Source organism: Hirundo rustica, chromosome 1, assembly GCF_015227805.2.
Source record: "Hirundo rustica isolate bHirRus1 chromosome 1, bHirRus1.pri.v3, whole genome shotgun sequence".
Taxonomy (NCBI): Eukaryota; Metazoa; Chordata; class Aves; order Passeriformes; family Hirundinidae; genus Hirundo; species Hirundo rustica.
In genome coordinates, this window is record NC_053450.1 from 134,646,269 (window position 1) to 134,668,303 (window position 22,035).

At 39.4% G+C, this 22,035-nt stretch overlaps 1 protein-coding gene across 1 annotated transcript in view; it reads right to left on the bottom strand.

Moving 5' to 3' along the window:
• The window catches only part of ADAM22 (ADAM metallopeptidase domain 22), a 132,839-nt gene that overhangs the window by 49,820 nt on the left and 60,984 nt on the right, over positions 1-22,035 (bottom strand). Inside the window, exons 4-8 of the mRNA XM_040062556.2 lie at positions 10,074-10,156; positions 6,440-6,503; positions 5,757-5,826; positions 610-680; positions 49-123 (exon numbers count right to left, since the gene is read on the bottom strand). Of these exons, the coding sequence (XP_039918490.1) occupies positions 49-123; positions 610-680; positions 5,757-5,826; positions 6,440-6,499 (276 nt within the window). The 5' untranslated portion in view covers positions 6,500-6,503; positions 10,074-10,156. The remainder of the gene's footprint in view (positions 1-48; positions 124-609; positions 681-5,756; positions 5,827-6,439; positions 6,504-10,073; positions 10,157-22,035) is intronic.

The window sequence follows — 22,035 nt, forward strand, 5'->3', positions numbered from 1 at the left end:
AAGACAATTTCATGTTAACTGTAAGATGTTGAAATGTGTCCTTCTTACCATTAGATGATCATTTACAATCATCAACTCAATGTATTTTGTTTCCTCTTCAATTTTACGTGGAATCTGACGAACCTGTGGAAAGAATGTACCTCTAAGAGAGTCTAAAAATACAGAGAGAGTGTAACTGGTAAAAAAACATCTGTACTTAGTGGCTTCCTCACTTTAACAAACAGGATGCTAGAATATTTATTTTTAAACAAAATAAAGTGAGATAAACTAGCTACTTGTCACTATTGCAACATAAAGAAATATATAGGTTTTATTATGGGAGTTTCTGATAAAATCATACTGAAAATGAGCAAAAAAAGTTTTACTTACTTTTTCATTTGCAATGTAACAGTATTTAAAAATCTCCTAACTCTTCAGGCGGGCAATGTCCAAGAGAACTCATCAATGTTTAGCTTACGTTAGATACCTCTTTTTGTATTAGCTGTATTGATACAGAGATCTCATGCCAAACCAGCAGGAGCAGCAGGACTCCATCTGGACAAATTAACTCAGCAGTCATGAAACAAACTTCACGGCATATTCCTTATAAACAAGCATATTGGCACTTACCTGCCTTTTCCTTCTTTTGTGTCTTGGCCTTACAACAAAATTCTGTGATGTAGTATTCATCTGCCAGAACTCTAAGCAGAAAACACAGACAAATATATTGAGTATTTACAAAAATACAGCCCAGCAATTAGTGACCCTGATGAAACATGACAGTAGCATAGCATTCTTCAGCACTTCAGACGCAGAAACAACTCATTTTTTTCAAGCTTCCAGCTAGAAGGAAGGCAAGACTATAGATGCTTCTCAGCAACAGGGCTCTTATTAAAAATTCTACTAGTGATAATCTGGGTCTGTTGAAACAGATGATCTGTGGGTGTCACGCTTCAGAAAGCACAGCAGATGTTCTATGCCAAAACTTCACCAATACTGGGCATGAAATATTATTAGCACAGTGCTTCCATGGAGGGAATCACATTTTTGGGAATTCAGTAGACATTCACAGAGATCTTGCAATAGCTACCTAAATTAATAAGAAGAGCGTGGAAGGCAGAATTAATGCTTTAAGATGATTATATTCACAAAGCAAAATATGTCACAGTTGGGAGAAACTTTATGAGATTTTGGCACTGCTCACTTACCAATACAATATTCCTCTCTGCTAATCCCTCTGCGTCTTTAACTTCTTAAACCTCTAATCAGGAGCATCAAGTAGTTTATTCTTTTGCCAAATCCTTTTCACCAAATCTATTACTATGCCCTCATGGAAAAGGACACAGCAGAAGACAACACTTGCTCTCATCCTTTCAAATGTCCAAAAAGTAATTTTGCATCTTTAATTTTAGAATCATAGTCCTTGCCTCTCTTTTCCCTCTACAAAATAAAAGTCTTTCCTTATTTTGTAAAAGTGTGTTTGCTATTCACATAACCCTAAAAAGATCTTGCTTTGATTCATGAAAATCAAATGTTTACTGTTGCTTAGTTTGTAATAATGTCTTTCTCTTTTTACTGTTATCCTTCTTTTGTGCTTTTTGCAGCTTTGGACATCCTTTCAGTTTTAAGGAACTGAAAACTTCTTCCAGTGATTTTACCAGTCCTGCAGAGAAGCAAATAGTCCTATAGTGTTTACAGAGCACCCTTATAGTGCTATAGGATTGATGGAGCTGTGTAAATTAAGGCACTTCCAGTTCACATGTCTTTGTACACAACTTCTGCTTGTTTTACAAATTCCTGACCAGTTGAGTTTTGCTGGTGAGACAGGAAAGTTTCTCACCTCCATTAATGTAATTGTACATTATTTGTACAATTTCTGCTTGAGATTCAGAAATAGGAATAAAAACCATGCTGAAAGGAATTTGAAAGGGCTGCCATATCAGCAAATCTTAAAACACAAAGCTGAGTTGCCCATCTGACAAGACATTGCCAGACCTAAGTGATAATCTTAACTATGAGTGGCAAATCACTAATAAGACAAACCAGGAAAACAAAGCATGACTAACTGGTATTGTCTTGGGTAAATTAGGGACTATAGTGTCATTTGTTGCAGATATCTTTTCATGGAGCAACCTGGACAATCATAGGCTCTCTGCTTAAAAATGTTTTCATGGATACACCAATGCACTTGAGGACTCTCTTTACAAAAAAAGACTAAATATAAATTAAATCACACCCAAGCTCCTTATTTATTGTTTAAAGACGTGCAGACTTTTGAGCTTGCAATGATGAGAAACTAAATATTGAAAACCTTTTTACAATGTTTTTTATTATGCTTTATGTATGTTAATTAGTTTAGAAAACTGGGTTTCAACATGTCATTTTTGGTTTTATAATATGTGTAATGAAAATGGTAAAAATATTTCTTTTCAATCAATAAAATCATAATTTACAGTATGTATATAGGGTGCTAAGATAACTTTACCAGCAAATGTGATTATTTTACCTATAATCAGAAGTCAGTCATCTCAAAGAGAAATGATGCAGCCATTACTGTTAACACATTAACACATACTAACACTGCCTTCTAACTCACAAGATGGATAAATGCACACAGGTTGCATTTCCAGCCAAGGACCCTCAGGCAAAAGAATATGACCAGCAAAATCACAGGGAATGTTAAGAGAGCCTAGCAAATATTTAGATGGGAATATATTACTTTGAAAAAATGTAATGACTATTCACAAAATCATAGAATCATCTTGGTTGGAAAAGATTGCTAAAATTGAGTCCAACCATAATACTGCCAGGTCCCACTGAACCATGTGCCTAAGTGTTGTATCTACATTATCTATTTTTCATGTGATCCCAAAGAAAAGGACATCTGTTATGTATTATTTGAAAAACAGCACTTTTGATAGCATATTGCTATCTAAAACCATGCCAGGGCATTGTAGATCTCAACAGAGGTTGTGAGAAAAAACACAGTCTAGTAAATACAAAGTCAAATGCTCTAAGTGTGCCAAGTCATCTGTCCAAGATTCCTTATTTAAAATCCTCATTATTCCTCAGACCATTGCAAAGTACAGTACAATAAATTCTTTTCTTCAGCAGTTTGTGGGGGTTTTTTAATACCCAGGGAGCAAAAGAATGTATAAAGTACATTGCTATTGAACCGTGATATAATAATGTGTGCTTTTATTATCACAGATACTGAGTAATCCCTATCACTTGAAATTTTTCCCTAACACCAGTATTGAAGCTGGATTACTGAAGCTGGTGACCTATCCAGTTCATTCCTAATGCAGTGGAAATGCTGGGTGGAAATCTTACCTTACACACACACTCTTCTAAAGATAAGAGAAAAAACTTGGCTTCACAGAAAATCTCCTTAGGCCAGTCAAATTGACAAATTATGAGAGTAGTTATGATGACATTTGCCAGCACAGTGCTTGCTACTGCTAATAATAATTTTTTTGTAGTACTTTCAAAAAATCACAATACTATTAGCAATTGAATCCAAGTATTATTTAAAGAAGAAAAAAAAAATAAAATAAAGTCAAGGCAGCAGTCAGACCTCTCCAGACTGGCAGGGAAGAAGCAGAGATACTGGTGGAGCTCTCATCCTCTGTTGCTGTGACTATGTATGGAGGATGACTTACAGACAGAGATAAACTGAATAATCACAGACAAAGAAAAATGGTGGGTTTCCTAATGAGGATATAGTGTTGTACATGTACTGTAATTTTCACTACAAACATCAGAAACACCTTTTCAAACAATTTTACAAAAACAAGTATGGGCATGTGGGAGAGTAGACTGTGAATCAAAGTCTATTTCTCCATACATGGGATCCTAAACATAAAGTGATGGAAGATTAGCACCTTGTACCTCTTATCCACATTACAAATATTTGCATAACTGAGAAGACTAGCACCCTGCAACTGAATTTCCTTTTTAACCTTTTTTACAATCCTGTCATTCTAATTCAATCTAGATGACAATGTTTTCCATTATGTCACATGCTGGGCTTCGCACAGCAAAGCCAGAAACTTCATTTGTTATCTATAGTAAAATCAAAACTGTACAAGGATGTGTAGATTTTTGTGGGAAAACAATAAACAAAACAAGACTGTGAAGCCCTAGTTTGGCAGTTTTTTGAAAATCAAGAAGCTTTGGTGGAGGTGAAACTGGGACATTTACTTGCAATTAATCCCTTTTCATCATTTTAAAAGCAGAAAACAAATTTATTCCAAAATCTTGAAAACATAAAATTTCGCTATTAGGAAATTTTATAAAACACTAAATAAAGTATCAACACTAGCAGTGTCTTAGTTTAACAACCTAAGACAGAAGATTTATTTTCAATACAGCATTCATTGCATTATTTCCAATCTCTTGAATTATATGTCCTCAAGAAAATGTGATAAATGCTGCACTTTATTCTTTGACCTTATGTTCAATAAATTGTTCTCATTGCACTACCATCTCTGCGAGCACAAGTAGTAAACACAGTACGTGTGTAGGTGCGGGTACACAGGAAGTTTTGTGACACAGAAGTCACTGCCTTGCACAAAAGTCATGAGCCTTTCGTGCTCATGTCCCTCCATCCCAGCATTGCCTTTGCCTCACCTGGGCAATCATCATTACAGGACAGGAGGCACCCAACTGGGACACTGTTTTCATTTGGATTCAGATAGACTCCTTCTTCAGAACTGAAATTAAGACAACTTTGAGCAATTTTTTTTTTTTTTTTTTCCTTTTCTCATTAGCTCTCTGAAGGATTCTACTTTGTTTAACAACTGGCAAACCTGCACAAACTGTGCTCCAGGGATGGACCCATCTGCACGCGGTGCTCAGCACAGTAAGATCTCAGATCCAAATGTTACCATAGGACAAATACTTTGTAACAAGATGACCAACCATCTCTAACTCTCCTGAAGAAATTAATCTGGAGGTGGTTTCTACCAAAATGTCAGTGAAGGACAGTGATATTTGTCTGGGGTATGTGCCGTAGAGCAGGAAAACGCATCTGTAAAACTGGCAAATCCTTGACAGAATGGGGATATGCCATAAATACTGCAAATTTAGCTTCAGTTAACAAGCCAACCTCTCAGATGAAAACCCATTTTTTAAAAAACCTTTCTCCCTCCACACACAATATGTGCATTCATCACTACAAGCACTTGAAACCCCTTCTGCCTCCAAATTCATTTGCACTGAAATGCACGGCCCTGTGAAAGGTGCTGATCACACTGGAGATGAGAGCCGCTGAACACCAGTGACGTTGGGCAACTGCTTCTCTCCCAGGCTTATGCTCACTCCATGGTACTCACCCTGCATCTCAAAACAGGAAAAACCCAGGAAGAGTTATCAACCACCATCAACATGGTGTTTATTTTCATCACCTCTAGGCTACCTCAGTCCTTTCCTCTCTACAACTAATAGCACATAATCCAGCCCACAGACCACATGACCAACAGTTAAGAGAAACACACACCTCAACATGAAGGTCTAGGAGAAATTTCATTCATTGGATTCAGGGGTTTTTCATCACTTCAGATTATTTTCCTGTGCTTTCACTGTTTCAAAATGGTTTTTTTCCAGTGGGGTTATTATTATTATTAATAATAATAATAATAATTTTATTTACTTGGGTGAAAGAAGGTATATATAACAAAACAATATACTCTCAGAAGATGATCTATCAAATATAATCAACAAATTTGGCCTTAGACTAAAACACTCAATAAGTCATGAATATTAAAAAATCATACCGGCTGGCACGTCAACTGAAGGAAATTCAAACAACTTGGATTTGTAAACAGAGTGGAAATGGAAGTCATCCTGAAATAGTAAATAATTGCCCATATTACATCAGGAAAAAGTAATCCAGACAATTTCCAGAAAAATTAAACGGATAATTTCAAAGGTTCTTGTTACCCAACACAGATACCAGTGAGCGTGCAAGTTGCACGGCACCGTTATTCTACATTCTTCTTTTCTCAACTGCAGCATGATATTTAATCCCCTTTTATATCTGAGTACCTCAAACACAGTGGCTTAGCACACAGAGCTAGGCCTAAATTAGGGTCCCAGAGTTGCTCAGGGAGAGTCAATGAGAGTCCCAGGAGCTGCTGAACTGGAGTCAAGGACGAACCAGGAGGAGAGTGGTATAACAAACGCAGAGCAGGAAGTGCCAGAGAAGGGGACTGGGCACTCACAGGTTTCTGCTGCTGGCTTCAAGGGACCCTCCCCTACTGCTGCAGCGCTCTAGAGCCAAGTGCTACAGAGCACACACATACCGACACAACACTGTCCAACTTTTGGAGGTCTCACGTTCGAGGTAAATGGGTTGGGAATGAGGGGATAACCCTTTGGTCCCACAGCTTTATGCCTACCCTGTACCCATGGATGACTACTCAAAAAACACAGCAGGACTACTGTAAGTTCTACTTACATCTGAAGTGTAGTTTTCATCTGGTTCAATAAGGTAAGTATGATTTCCATCATAGAACATCCCACTGTCAAGAGCAGGAAATGTAAATACAGATTTAGTAAACAAACGCTAGTGCAACATGGAAGTAACTTCTTAAAGTTATTATACTTTAAAATTTTAAATATTTGGGAAAGGAAGAGTTTTAAATGGTTTCAGGAACTGAATGCAGTTTTGGATCAATATTTTGTTTCTTCACTTCAGAAAGAAAGATTTTCTCCTGCGGTGAAGCAGACTCTTCTTTCTTCCACAAACCTTCTATACATATAAAAACAAAATGAACTAATTTAACCAACTGAAAATCCAGTTCAAAGCTCCCACTCCTATGCAGGAGATATCTACCTGCAACAGATATATATGGGACCTGTCTTTAGGAACACATATTTGGAACATATGCATAGCTTTCCCCAAATAAAAATGGTATTGAATTGAATTATCCTTAGGTTTTAATGGGTTTTTTAAATTAATTCTTTCCTTAGCATTTCATTTAAAGAAAGTACTGACACAAATATTGCTCTGTAAGAGCAGAAAAACAAAGGCTATTTCTTACATGAATACATTCTGACCTTCAGCCAAAGAAGAATATTTTTAAAGTAATTTTGCCTTTACTGCAGGGGCATACACACATGATTGGGATTAGGCTGTATCAGCATGTCCCTTTCAAAGGGCCACTACTAAGGTGTTTAAGCTTGGCCCTAAATATGAGTTGTAAGTTCAAACTCGGCACATAGCACACAATACCAACAGCATGAAAGCAAGCTTATTTATTTACTTACATTATTGTTAAAAACACCCAAAACGAACAGGAATTACGGGCAACAAAAGCAGATACTTTTCTTTTTTCTTATGCAGTATTTTTCTTTTTTTATCAGCAAAACTGACATTCACAGTAGTAACCTGACTGTATAACATATATCAAGCATGAGCATAACTACAATGTAAAGCTGCTTCACCTTTCAAATTACATGTGCCTATTCTTTTGAAATAAATACTGTCTATACAGTTTAAGCTAAATATTCTAGCATCTGATGAAGCTTCTTTGCTTGAACATAAGATGGGATTGGGGAGGATGCTCTAGCTCTTTATCAGGCAAAACTTCCTTCCCTCTAATTGCATCTTTAGTTAAGCAGCGTCTGCAAGGTGAAGTGCTGTCAGTGAAGAGCTTCTCGTGAGACTGCTGCTCTCAGTAGCACTGACCTCCGATCAAGTCATTCAACAGTGACAAGAATAATCGTCACAGCCGACCTACAGACCTGACCTGCCCGCTCAAAGCATTCATGGCTCTTTTCCAACCAGCTACCATAGACCTAGTTGCTCTGAATAAACCACACGCTCTGCTTTAAAGAGAAAGCAAAACATGCCAAAAGCCTGCGTTTTGATGATGTGTGCTCTTCAGACCATCACATTTGTAGCGGTGACAGTCGAATTCACAGCGGCTGCGGCAGTTTTTCCATTCACCGCCAGCCGGCAGCAAGATCCCAGCCTGTGCCCTCGCCTCCCGGCCGGGCTGCGAGCCGTGCCTCACTACGGCCCACTGACACCCAGCAACCGCCGGCCTTGGCGTTCCACGTCCTCCTTGCGGTAACTCGGAGGGAACCGTGGTTACTGCATATCCCAGAAAACAAACAGAACAAAAAATCCAAGCAAAATGGCTTGCTCCAAGTTAGGGTTGGAGAGATACATTTGTCCTTAGCCAAGTCATTAAGAAGACATACATAATTTCAGGTATTCTGTCAGCCAGTCGTGCGGTCGAATTAACTAATAAAAGGAAGGACACAAAGCAGACATTACTAAAAGAAGCACTCGTAACGTATGATTAAAAAACCCCAACATTTTTTCACATGTATGAAAAATTCTGCTGTTACTGGCTGAGATCTAAGAGAAGCACTAATATGCAAAAGAGGAGACCGGCATGACCTTTGGAAATATGAAGCTTGTTAAAGGCATCTGTTCAGCCTTACGTACTTCCTAAAATTCATGAAAGCAAAGCTCCCACCCCACCGACCTTACAGAAGACAACTCTCCCCAGCTACCCTTAATCCAGCAAGATATTCCGAACTGTGGCTGAAGCTAAGGAGCTCTGATTGCCAGTGTGAGTTTCTAGTATTTACTTATCATTTAAAATCAACTGTGTAGGAGCTAGTTGCAATGATGGAAATGCAGAGTCAGAGAATGTGAGTTTCATACAACTCAGAAAACGGTACTTTCTCATGCTGGATGCTTCAAATACCAGCTTGATTAGAGTAAGCTTGTGTGATAGAACTCAGCTGAAACTTCATTATATCGGGGAAAAAAATGGCGGGGGCGGGGGACGACAAGGGTAAGGAGATGGGGATATACCTCTCAAGAGAGAGCTGAATTATACAATAAATGAATCATCCATCACGTAACTTTAGAAGGGACCAATTTGGATAAGAATTATTTAAGAATACAGAGCAGCAGAACAGTCAGTTTTAAACATAAACTCACAAAAAGAAAGCAGGGAAAAACATATGCAGGCTCTTCTTTGTTCCTGCTTTCTCTCCTAGGAGTTAGCAGGGGCCAAGATCTAATGGATCACCACTAATGGAAGCCATGCAGTGGCTCAGGATGCATTAAGAAGCTACTATTTTTAGGCTCACGATCCATACTTCAAACTGGGCTTGTTTCTTGAGCTGCACAGCTGTAAATCAGACAAGTGCAAGGATGACAAGTCTAACATACATCCTCCCCTTCATAACAAAGAATATACAACTATAAAAGAAAGACACTACTCAAATAAAAGTACTTATATGACTGATACCAGAACTATAGAATAGTTGCAGATAGACAACAGCCTGAAGAAGATTTCCATCAGCTAAACCCTGCTTCCACAGAAAAAGGTAAAGCTCACGTGATCTCCACACAGGCTCACTTGGTGCCATGACTTTTCAAGTTGGTATTAGTAACAGAAGTGCTGAGATCCTGTAATTCCCAGATGCAACAGGCACTTGGTTGATCTGAAAACCTGACTAGTATCATTCAATAGTGCCAAAAGTAGACAGGTCCAAAAGCTGTACAATCCAGCTTCATGTAACCTTCAGTTGACAGGAGCTTTAATTATAATTATGCACTTCAAATAGAAATTATTGCACCCTCTTATATCGTTTCTTCTAGATTTTTCAAGATTTTACTATATGCAAGGTATTATCCCATACACACAGCTTAAGGCCAGAGATTCTGAAATGGATAGTGCAAGATGAATTCTAAACTGACATTTTCTTTGTAAAGAGACTAAAAAAGAAATACAGTATACATCATTATAGCAGCAAGAAAAGAACACATTTTCCAAATAATTCATTGGCATTGTTTTTATTCTTGTAGAATAGGATGTTTTAGCTACTTCTACTCTGCTATTTCTATAATAAATTATCTTAAAACAATACCCAACCACAAGTCCTCAGTTTAGAAAAAAAAGGAAATTCTGAAGATTGTTGATTACTTAATATTAATGACAAACTAGTAGGAAAATAAATGGCACTTATTTTACTATATACATGTATTATTTTACTATAAACAACTTGATTTTGCTTAAAAGAGTAATAAACAAAGATCAGTCAAAGCAAAACAGCAGACTTACTGTAATCCATGGCATGTTGACAAGGCAACAAATGATACAGGATTTCCTCGAATTTTTCCCTGATAATAGCAATGTTCTCCTCCCTGAAATTGGAAATTGAGACTGTAAATCCATGGGAATTCCACAGCATCACAATCCATCCTGTCAGACTGCTTTTCCATAAACACATTGCCAAGCCATTGACACGGCACCAAGAACTGACTACCACTCATAGGGGTGTTCATCCCATCCTCTCTGAGCCTTTGTTTGATACTTAGGCCAACACCATCATCTTGACACTGTACACCAAATGGTGCATTTCACAATTTTAGTGTGAAATCCCTGACATCCTGTAATGGATTTCAGAGATAAATTACTCCAGAAGTGCTCATCTTTCTTCATTGACTAGAAAAAGAGTTGGAAGTAGGGGGCTTAGACTCAACATCTGCTCTGCACATGACCACATCAGACAGGATGAGCTCTGCTCTGAGGGTAAGGCAATTTCCTTCTGAGGAGAAAGGTATGCTAACAAAATAATAATAATGCTTGATTGAAAACAAAACAAAACAAAACAAACTCCAAATCAGAAGTAGTCACTAGCACTCCAAAACTAATGGAAACTCTAAGAATAACTAAGTAGTAAAGGAATACAATGATAATGAGTATTTGCCTCTTCTCTTCTGCAAATAAACTGTACACCTTTCAAATAAAATCCAGCAGACTCTACTCAAAAAATCCCCCCTGGTTTCACTGATAGGAATGTAAGCCCCACTGCACATGCAGTATATTTATTCAGTATTGCACAATATCAATATTTGTATGCAAAATTAGACAATTCAGACATCCCTTGAATTCTCACTGACTCTTCAGAAGAACTTACCTATCAGTGTCTTGTCAAACTCAGCTGTGCTGTAATGCACTAACATTGGTTAAAGAACTATGAAGGAGATTTGCAGTGCTTTTCTTTTTTAATAGCATTTATTTGCAAATACTTCTTCCAGCAAATGAATGAATAATCTATCTAGCCTAATGTACTCAACCATGTGGATATCCATGTCCATTTACTAGAGGGAGGGAAAGGCATTAAAATTACAGCTTTTTCAGAAGCCAGCAGACACTTGCGTGATGCATAGCACAGTCATTTTAGACACCTGACGTTAAATGCTTTTGGATTCTATTTTTCAAATATGAAAAAAAAAAAAAAAATCAAGATCAGGCTAAAGGTAAGAAAATATGTAGGCTATGTTGGTAGTTTTGTATTTTGATCAGGAGATTCTGTTCTGTTTTTAACAAGGTGTGGAAGCTATTGTTGAAATGTGTGGGTGCCCCTGATTTGAGGTGCACTCCTTAAGAGAGTATAGGAGCCCGTTTGTCAGAGCACGGCTGATGGCAGGGAAAGGGACTTGACCTCAGACTGCTCAAAGGCAGTCCTTCACCACAGACCTGCAGAGTAACCACCGTGCTGGGCACCTCTCTGCTCAGATGTCTGAAGGGAAACTGGTGCCACACAGGTACTGTTTGACTGTCTCACGTTGGTAAGAAGCTCTGGGGCTGACTCATACCAGGCTACAACAACGTGTGTCTGGCAGCAGGTGAATGACCCATCACCGCTGGACCAGCATTTCTCTGACTATCAAGAACTTGGGGCACAGATCAAGTAGCAGTGAATAGGAGATTGTTTTAATTTCTGCTTTGCATTCACATCCATTTTAACCACCAATAGCCTAAGTTAATCTGATTTCAGAGAGACTACATCTTTGTTTTTCCTGAAACCTTGGCTCAGTTTCTCCACTTTATCCTCTTTTTCTACATCTATTTACTTCCTATATCTTAGCTACTTTAAGCTCTCTTCCCTTGAGATTTTCTTTCTTTCAGTCAGTGGGGTGTCCCCCACTAGAGGATCACGGAACTGCTTAGGGCTTTCAGGTCCTTTTGGAATATATAAATAAGAAGTAAACAAAGAAAGACTCCAGTTTTAAAAAAAAAACAAAACACCACAACACTAACAAACTATATGGATGATCTGTGAGCAACAAAACACTCTCTAAAGAGAATTCTTGAATGAGTATTCCTGTAAAAGATATAACTGAAATAAGTGCATGGATATGGAAATAATACTGAAAAGACTATCAGTAGGGAGTTGTACAGACTTCTAGCTGTGGAAGGAATTTGGAGTAATTACACAAATTGGTTTGTTCTCAGAAAATGTAGTTAATATGTACCAAAAATAGAATCTCAGGCTCTATTAGTTTGCAAAACTATGTCTTTTCAACCAGGCAGAATATTTTTTCATACCAAGAATCGAGTCTGTGGTTCAAAAGTGTGTTTTGATCTTCCAAATGAGAATCAAATAAATGTCCCATGACAGTACCTCCAAATTAATTTATTCTGTAATAAATCCATGGGAAAAAAAAAAAAATATGCATACAGATCTAGAAAAGAAAAATATAAGAAAAACAGCTCTAAATTCTTGTCTGGGAAAGGTACAGTTGAGAAATACAAATTCTACTGTTTAGTCAAATCAGTTCAACTCAGTGATCTACTAGTGTTCATGGTTATTTTGCTGGAGATAGAACCACAACTGCGATCTCAGTGTCAAGGACCATTTCTTATCACTACAAAACATTCCCTTCTATATGCTAAAATCCAGGGGATTTTTTTTAATGTATGTACTTATGTTTCCATCATTATAACATAAGACACTTCAAACCAGTTAACAAAATTAACTTAAGCTAACAAATTTTATTTTCACTTCTTTAAATGAAGATAGTTTTTTTCTAAGTACTTAATGCATTAGATTATCTGAGATGGTTAGAGCATGGTGCTAATAACACCAAGGTTCTGGGTTTGACCCCTGTATGAGTACATAAAGCTGCAAATAGAAGTGTTCAGGAAACCACTGGATGTAGCATTCAGCGCCATGGTTTAGTTGGCATGGTGGTGTTCAGTCAAAGGTGGGACTCAATGAACTTGGAAGTAATTTCCAACCTTAATGAGTCTATGACTCTGTGGTTCTGTACTGAGAGTCAGGACACATGAAGGGACAGGGCAGGTTTTTTTAAGCATATGTAATTTTGGCAAGAAGTTTACTGTTGTTGCTTCACTATAGAGCTTAGAATGAATTTGTGCTGGGTTTGACATATACTAAAGCTGTTTCATAGCAGGTGTTGCCATAAAATACACTGCATTGAAGGAGAAATCACAGTATGTGAGAGACCTAAGACCACCAAACACTAAATTATCATATCTATCTTCTTTTACTCTGCTCTTGGAAACACTCCCTGAAGGACTGGGGTTGTCTCTCTAGTATCATTAGCAGTGAGACAATAGCTGGGAAAAAAAAAAAATCTTTTTTTTTTCCCTAAAATATTCTGTTCCCGTATGATAATTAAGACTTCCCTTAAGAGCGGAAATTAGCACCAACTACAGCTCATTCCAGAATATCAAGGGTCTTTTGTGAACAGCTATTGGCTTCCTGTAGCTAATAGAGCCTCTCTCTGTTCTCTCAAAAGCAATAATTGCCCATCTCAGCAAATCAAACCTCCACACTGGCCTTTGTCAGCTACTGGGGAATGTTTCAGTGTAAGATGAGAGGAAACCAGACTGCTTTTCGAACATATGCCAGCCATAAGTCTGAGCAGCACATTTACCCACTTCTACTCTAAAATTGAACCTGGTCACTCAAGAGTCTGGGAGAAAATCAGGCTAAATGAGACAAGGTCAGCCTGGTGACAATGGCTGTGACACAAACCTGCAACACATACAGGCAGACCTTATGCCATATCTAAAGGCAGGCTAATGCTACAGCAGAGAGAAGCTCAACACTTTTGCCTCCACGAGGCACACAGCCACTGTTCATGCTGTGGTTTGCACTACGCAAGGCAAATTTCCTGCCAATGCCCATAGCACTCTGTTGTCCATTTCCTTGGATCAGGAAGTTATCCTTCCTGCATGAACCTTCTCAATGTGAGGGACAACCTACTGGTAATATCTGAGGGCAGTACAGAAAATACAGATTTTTAACAAGAAGTTTATTGATTTGGAGAGACAAAAATGTAATAACCTCCTACAAAAAATTAAAAAATAAAAACCACAACGACCCCAGGGTCAATTAAAACAAGTTGATTATTATGATAGTTGCCAGTTCCTAAGATAGCCTTCATCTTGATGCTTAAGTTGAATAATTACAGCAAAATCCTGAATTAGGGCTGTTTACCCTGTGAACTGCTACAGTTCACCTCTAACCAGATACAACCATTTGCCCACGTCAGTACAAGTCTTCTTGCAACCTGTCAGGTACATAGTGTGGCAAAGATACTAAAAAATGGTAAGACACAGATGTCAGCAATGCAAATAAAATCTGTTCCCATTTTTATCCTTTAAGATAGTTTGTCCCTGCTTTGAGAGGCATCAGCTGCCGAGCAGACACAAAAGAGATGAAAAGCACATTAACCAATACTCATAATAAGGGGTGAAATAGCTAAAGCAAAAGGACAGCCGACAGTCATTAATGGTGGCAGTTCACTCTTCTCTGCAGTCACAGTGCAGAAAGCATCTGCTGACCATACACTGGCAGGGTTTGTTATTCACCTCAGAGGCACTATGACCTTCCCAGGGGAGGAAAACAAGGATGCACACTCATCTGCTTTCTACATCAGATATCCAAGTAAGCCATTTTCTGCAATTAAGAGAGGTGCTAGCGAGTAAAACTCATGCGACAGTCAGGCACTGACCTTAAAATTAATACCTTCCTTCTCCTACTTATTCCTATTTTAACACTCTTTAATCCAAAGGAAAGGAGATTTCTGGTTTAATTTAAATCCTAGTAACATATCTCCCTCTTTCCTTGCAGCAGAAAGCTCCCAAAAGGCCAGCTAAGGCTCAAGCCACCATTCTGTGAATGCTAGATAATGATTAGCTGCCAGATAACCATTAGCTGTTTAAAGAGCTACTCATTGTGTGGCCACTAGTTACAAAAATGCATAACTAAGACTGCATGATCAACAGCAAAAGGAAAAGAAAATGCACCCTCACTCGCTGACTTCAATGGCAGAAAACACCTTGTTATGAATGGGTTTCTATTAGTAAACAGAAGAGTCAACATGGCACTTTGACCTGTGTAACTGCAATGAGAGAAAACATCTTTTAATTGACACGTACTTCAGCAATGGCAGGGGCCCTGCTGTGGGGCTGTGCTGAGCCCTGAGTTCAGCTCTTACTCAGCTCAGTAACAACGCCGGGGTCCTGGCACCACCTCTCTGCAGAGCAGTTTCTGGACTGCAGATGCCTGAAAGCCAAATGTTCTGAAATTGTGAACGGTGCCCTCCCTTTGTAGGAGGATGGCTATCACATGTGCTCATATAACTCAGAGCCGACACGCTGTAGTGACATTAGATTATAACTCTGTTTCAGATTCTGAAATCAGAGATATGGATTCCAAAATTAGGATAAGGCACAGCCGCTTCTACGCCTTCTCCACAAAATGCCCATGTTTAAAGCCTGTTGGCAGCATTCTTAACAAACAGAGACACACGTGTATGTGACAGGATTCTGCACGCAGGCGACTCGCTCCAACTGCCATCAGTGACTCACAGCAGGAGCCTTCAGCAGATGGCACAAGATATCAGCCCAGCTTCCCAGTTCAGAGGCCAAATGAGGGTTGTGTTTACTGCCCAGTAGCTACGAGGGAAGATGCTCCACAAAACACTGCAGGGTGTGGACAGAGAGCTCATGCCAACGCAACACCATCTGCTCTGGAAGCTGCTTTGGCATCTGCTTGGGAAACAGATTCTTGACTTGCCTTGGCTTACCTTGGTGTTAGGGAATTATTTTTTTTTTTATTATCAGCTGCCAGGCAAAGTTGAGGCAGAGGAGAAAAGGTCACCTCTTCTGCCTACTCTGTTGCAATCTTTAAGACAGTTCTTGTAGCAGTGGCTAGTGTCCCTTAGTTGTGGCATACGAGCCATCTGAATTACAGTCATTTTGCCCCACCTCTTCATGCCTGTTCCAGGGAAATGAAGTAAACATGTTAAGGGACAGTATAAAAATTCTTTATAATCTACATGTTCTAATCTGCCACATCAGCTCATCTGCCTACCCTGAGTCTGAAGCCAAGGTGTAAGAATGTGATTTACGAGATTACTATAAACACAACACCTACATGGATACCAGTCAGTCAGCAGGATATAAAGTTCTGAGGAAAACAGAAAACAATACAACTCTGATATCCTTATTGGCTCATTATTTCTGAATGAGAGAACTTTTTCTTTAAGTGAAAATTCACATAGCTTAAGGCTGTGTCTAGAAACATTAACCTACTGTTTATAATACAGTGCCAGTTTGGTATCCATAGGGAACAACAGACATGTCTAGGCAAAGCTACTTACAGAAGTCAAGATGAAGAAAGTAAAGATGTCAAGCTAAAGCACACTGAAGCCTTGCATGGAAGCACTCCTTCAGAAGTACAGCAGCTTCTGTTTGCTTAGCTTAATTCCCCCTCAAAGGGATTAGGTTAAATCCAAAAAGATACTTTTATTTTTTTAATAAGGGCATCTACAAAGTAATTTTATGTTCTTTAATGTTATAACAGTAATTAATTTCTCTTAGCCATACTCAGTGCTCGTATGGTCTGAGATTACAGAACACCCCGTTGCCACCACTCTGGCTATGTACACCATATATTGTTGCAGCTCATGGAAAACAACTCAGGAGGTGCACAAAGACAGTTAAGATTCTTCTGCAAGTTCAAGCTGTCCTCCTTCTGGAACAAGAGAAAACTGCGGCAGAGACTCAAGAGGGGCCTCCTGACGGTCACACAGCCGCTTGAATTATCACTTCAGCAGAACCACCCACCATCACCGGGGTCCACATCCGCAGTGAAATGTACCTTTTAAGCCCCGGAAGACTTCCACTTTCTGACATTTCCCTCTGCTGAACTAGTTAGACCCACAGAATTATTCTTTTTATGTCACAAAGAAAAGGGAGACAAGATAATTAAACCTGCAAAATCCTATGTGAATCATGATCTGGGATTCATTCTAGTGTAGTATATTCAAAACCATGACCTGGGAATGACTCCTAATATGGAAAGCTGTTACTTTTAATTTTCTTCTCCTCGGTAGCAGGATGTATGTAAAAAGTAAGCTAGTAGTAACAGGGAGATGATCAGGTATTAAAAAAAGCTACTGTAAATGTACATTAAAAGTGCCAGCCTGCAGGATCACTAGGTCAGGCAAATGCACTATATATGAGGGCTGACTATCTTGCCCTGGTATCTCACAGAGGATACAATACTTTCTAAACCCCAAAGGGCTTGCTTCCAGAATTCAAACAATGCTACAACAGTAAAGTGAGGTATTTCTCAATGCCTATCGACTTAATGTGACAGCAACACACTACTGGAAAAAAAAAAAAAAAAAAAGTCCAGAGTAACTGAAACACACAGAAATTAAAAAAAAAAAAAAAATTGTCAACTCTTCATCAAGACACATGCAGTAACATTAATTTCAGTCAAAACCTAGAGGAAGTAATTTGACCGGTATACTCTGGGACCACAGTTTGCTTCCATCCTGCCATTCCATTCCACTACTACATTCTAATCTTCCCCTTCTTGTGAAACTTTCAATTTTACAGTACAAACTGTAAATGAACTTTCATTGTACAGTACAAACACCTGTAATTAGACCCGAAGTGTAAGAAGTTGCCATTTATTCTATTTGGTTTTTATTTACTCCATTGATCAAAAGATAGTCAGTTCTCCAGCTGATCCTTCTGTGCACTGTAATGCTTCTCAGTTTTGCAATGCTGGCAAATTTCATTAATATACACATACTTTTTTTTAATATATAAGTCATTATTGAAAGCATTTGATGAGAGCACTCTGAAGATCAGCCTTGCAGGAACCCCCTACTAAACTGTGTCAGACTCTCAGACGCCCTGTCAGCTCTTCCTCAGTTTATTGCTATCACTAAGAAGTAGATTATGGCCTAGATTTGTTAGTAATTTGCCATGATTAGCATACAGGCTTCCCTGGCAACTGAAACACCTTCCTCTTTGGCTACAAAACTGTGAGTTACCAAAACCTGAAGAATAGTAAGAGATTCTTCTCAGACAGTGAGTGCCCTATCTGGAAGATGATGGTTACAAGCACCTTGCTATAAGACTGGAAACATAGCAGTCAATTTTTAAAATGACCTGCTCACTGGTTAAATGTTTTATCTGGCTGCACCACAGATTATTGTAGACTTATGATCAGTTTTGAGCTGTGGAGATAACAACGAGAGGCTGAAATGGTGCTCATCAAACACAGGCACAGGTGTGCATAGACACACAGTGCCCTTGGCCAAGGGACTTTACCTTAAAAACTGCTTGAGCAGACCAGATCTGAAGGAGCAAGTTTAACAGAAAAAGCAGTATCTACCATATCAAGGTACCCAGACTCCTCTGGTCTTTCAAGATTTTAATATTTTTCTGCCTTATATATATATTTTTTCCTTAAAAGGGGCATTTAAAGAGCACTTCAAGTACACATCATGGCACACACTGGCCATGGGCTTTAAGCACAGCAAGGCAATGAAGAACAGTCATTTTCCCCTCTTGTGCAGAAGCATTAAAATAGCTGTAAGCTGCAATAACAGCCATCTCGCACACGCTACTAGTCAAACAATGCACACAACATAATGACTTTTTTGCAAGCTAACAGCTCTACTTTACTGTGCAGCATTAAAATGCATTCACCACAAACCCCCCATTGGCCAAACTAAAATGATGGCCCCTCTGCTGGGGCCCCCACAGAGCAGGAGGCCGTGCTGGGGCACCCCGGCTGGGCAGGATGGCTGCGGGTGCTCTAAAGAAAGCCCAGCGGGCACGGTCTGAGCACTGCGGGGCGCAGCTGTACGGCTCAGCACAGCTCGGGACACACAGCCACACAGCAGTCCTAACCCACGGGACAAGCCTGCCCAAAGCTCCTCTGTTAACGCTACAACAGAGAAAACAGTACCTAGCATCGGACAAGTCTCCACTCATGTTGTGTGATGCTATCATATGAACATGCTGCGAGACTGAAGCAAAAAGCAGCGGTTTATGCCGTAAGCACTGTCGCCGTAACTTTGTGCCCATAACACATACGCTGTGTTTACATCACCACATTAAAGAATTTCAGATCTTAAAGACTGCCTATGAAATATAGTTCCTTCTCGTCATATTTAAACATGCCATCAAAATTTTCTGGTATTTATCTACCGCGTCTCTACCTGTGCAAGTTTTCTGACTGAACTATTTTCACAGGTTTATTTTTTTCAGAAAGCAATTTCCTAAGAACTCATAGAAGGGTTCAATGTTTTGGAAGAGTACAAGCAGAAACATTTATTTCTACACACTCTGAAGAGGAAAACTGAAACATTTTATTGAGAAAATACCACAGAATAGATATCAGTTGTTCCTTCTGAGGGTGAAAAATCCACCAATGTGAATTACTCAGCACTATGGCTGGTTTTTGCCTTTCATCTCACTGACAGCATCAGTGACAGAATGACAACCAAAAAAGAGGGAGAAAGAGAGATAAAAGGACACAAAGATATATTGCAAGAACATTAGGTATACGCAGGTTGAGTACTGAGTATAGGATGATCTGGAATGACACAATCAGGAAAAGGCAGTGCCAATAAGGGTTTTTCTCTTTCTTATTAATTGATTATTCTCTTTGCTACCAGAAGGAATTTAGGCCAACATAGCTGCCTTCCTAGAAGAGACATGACATACAGTAAAAGGAGGGTGTGGGGGGAAACACTGAAATAATTCAAACATCTACCTCCTTTTGTTTTTCTTAGGCGTTGCACACTGCTGCTGGTAATAAGAATGTCTTAGGTGCTGCCTAACTGTGCCAAATTAACAAGAAGCCTCTCCTCTGCTGCAGCTAAATGCTGGCACCTTGCAAAAACATGTGTAATATGTTCCACCTTCACAATGATCTAATGTATTAATAATTATGCAGAACTCAAATGTAATGTAACTTCTTCTTATAATAAAAAGGTATGTTAAACTGATGACTCTTCTCACAGTAAAAACCCCTTTGCTACCAAAAAGTGGTATTTTTTATGGTGGTATAAACATTTCTCCCTTCCCCTGCCCCCCCTCTCCTCTTTCAAGCATCCTCAGTAATGGCAGAAGATCCATATGTATTTTACAGCACAGGAAGTTTCACTGGGAGGGAAGGAGAGGGGGAGGAGTGGCAAAAGTAGTTATCAACTCCACATCACATATGAGCCAAGGCAGGATCCGCTTTCCAGACACATTCCCGAGCTGCTGCATGTACTCACAGCTGCCTTCACACAGTGGCTCAAAGCTCCTCCTGTCCTCTCCCGTATTGCTGATGGCACAACAGCAGCGCCCATGATTTGCGTGTCTGTGCAGTTCTCTTGCACAGAGAAATGCAAGGGGAAATATGTACTTATTTTAAAATACACCTCTCCAGTAAGAAGGCCAAGAACAGAGGAGAGCATTTCACTGTATAAACAGACTTGTTCAAAGCCTGCAGCTGCCAGTGGATGGCAGAGGGACATTTTCTTTCTGTCACTGTTTCTCCCACCAAAGCAGCAAGAGAGATGCTGCCAGGCTGCCTCTGTCGCTGCCTACAGCCCAAGATAAATTGCACAGAGGTGGGTGAAGAGCGGCATGCTGAAGCCACTGATAGAAACCTGCCTCCTTTAAAATGCCTCTTCAGCTTCTGCTTAGGAATATGCTGCATAGCAGAGTGCATATTTTGTGATTTATTCATAAGTTGCACCCTATTACCAGCTATTTTTAAATAAGTCACAAAGCAATCTGCACAATCCCTAAAATCTAGAATAATAATTATGTTACCAGTTATGGTAAACAATTCCTGCAGTAATCGAAGGTAATAAATCACCATCATGGAAATTTCTTGTAGTTGCAATAAGATTTTCAAAACACTTGATGTAAAACGAAAGCCCGGGTTCTCACATGCAAACAGATACTGCCAGTCTTTTCAGAAACAGTTCAACAGAAAAACAAAGCTCTCAAATGAACTTGCAGGTGCTCTGAAAAATACTGACTGGTCAGAGGGCACCAGATTTATTGTTAAACAGCTATTAAGTACTGAAATCAGCCTCATTCAGTGTCTGATGTTAAAGTGCACTCGGTAGCCTGCACTTTTCCAAAAATCTTTTGGTGTCTGAACTTCTATGAAAATGTTCCCATGACTATGGCCACCAGGCTCTTCTGACATTTTGTCACAGCAGCTGCTTCCCTCCCTGCCAATCCCACGCACTCAGATGCAACGAAACAAGCAAAAACCTTACATTCCCTTTCCTAGCATAATTCCACATGACTGCTGCCTGCAGAACCCCTGGAGCAGTGGAGTAGTAGGAGCAGAGGAGCCCACCTGTACAGCCCGGCCACGGCTGTACCCCTGCCATGGGTATGCAAGGTACAGGGCAGCACGGGGAGGGAGACTCACCTCTCCTTTGTAGTACAGTCTTTGCAGCCCCTTTCACACCAAATTCAGCTCACCTCAAGCATCAAGCTCAATGCAGCAATGATAGTTCTCTACTTAAAGCAGATTTGAGAATAAGTGATAGCCATCCCTGAAGGTATACCCTGACCCCGGCTCAGCATCTAAATAAAGGGGAAATAATCTCTGTGACCCTTGATGCTGGGAGCTGTTTTGCCCAGAAATTTTCTGAGGTTCCTCTGAAAGGCCTGATCCTCACATCACTTAATCAGTACTTAGATATGAAGAGATGCTGATTTCAAACATTTCCTTGCTTAAATAAGGCTTGCTCATCAGGAACAATTCAGACAGGGCTTGGATGGATTAACTTAGCTAACTTGCATATATATCTTAATGCAGACAAATGGGTTGTTTTGTTCTTATTAATATCAGCTATTATCTTTATTTCTGCTTTGACTCATATTCTGAACCTCATTCAAGCAAGACTTCTTGACTGCAGAGCAGAGCTGACTG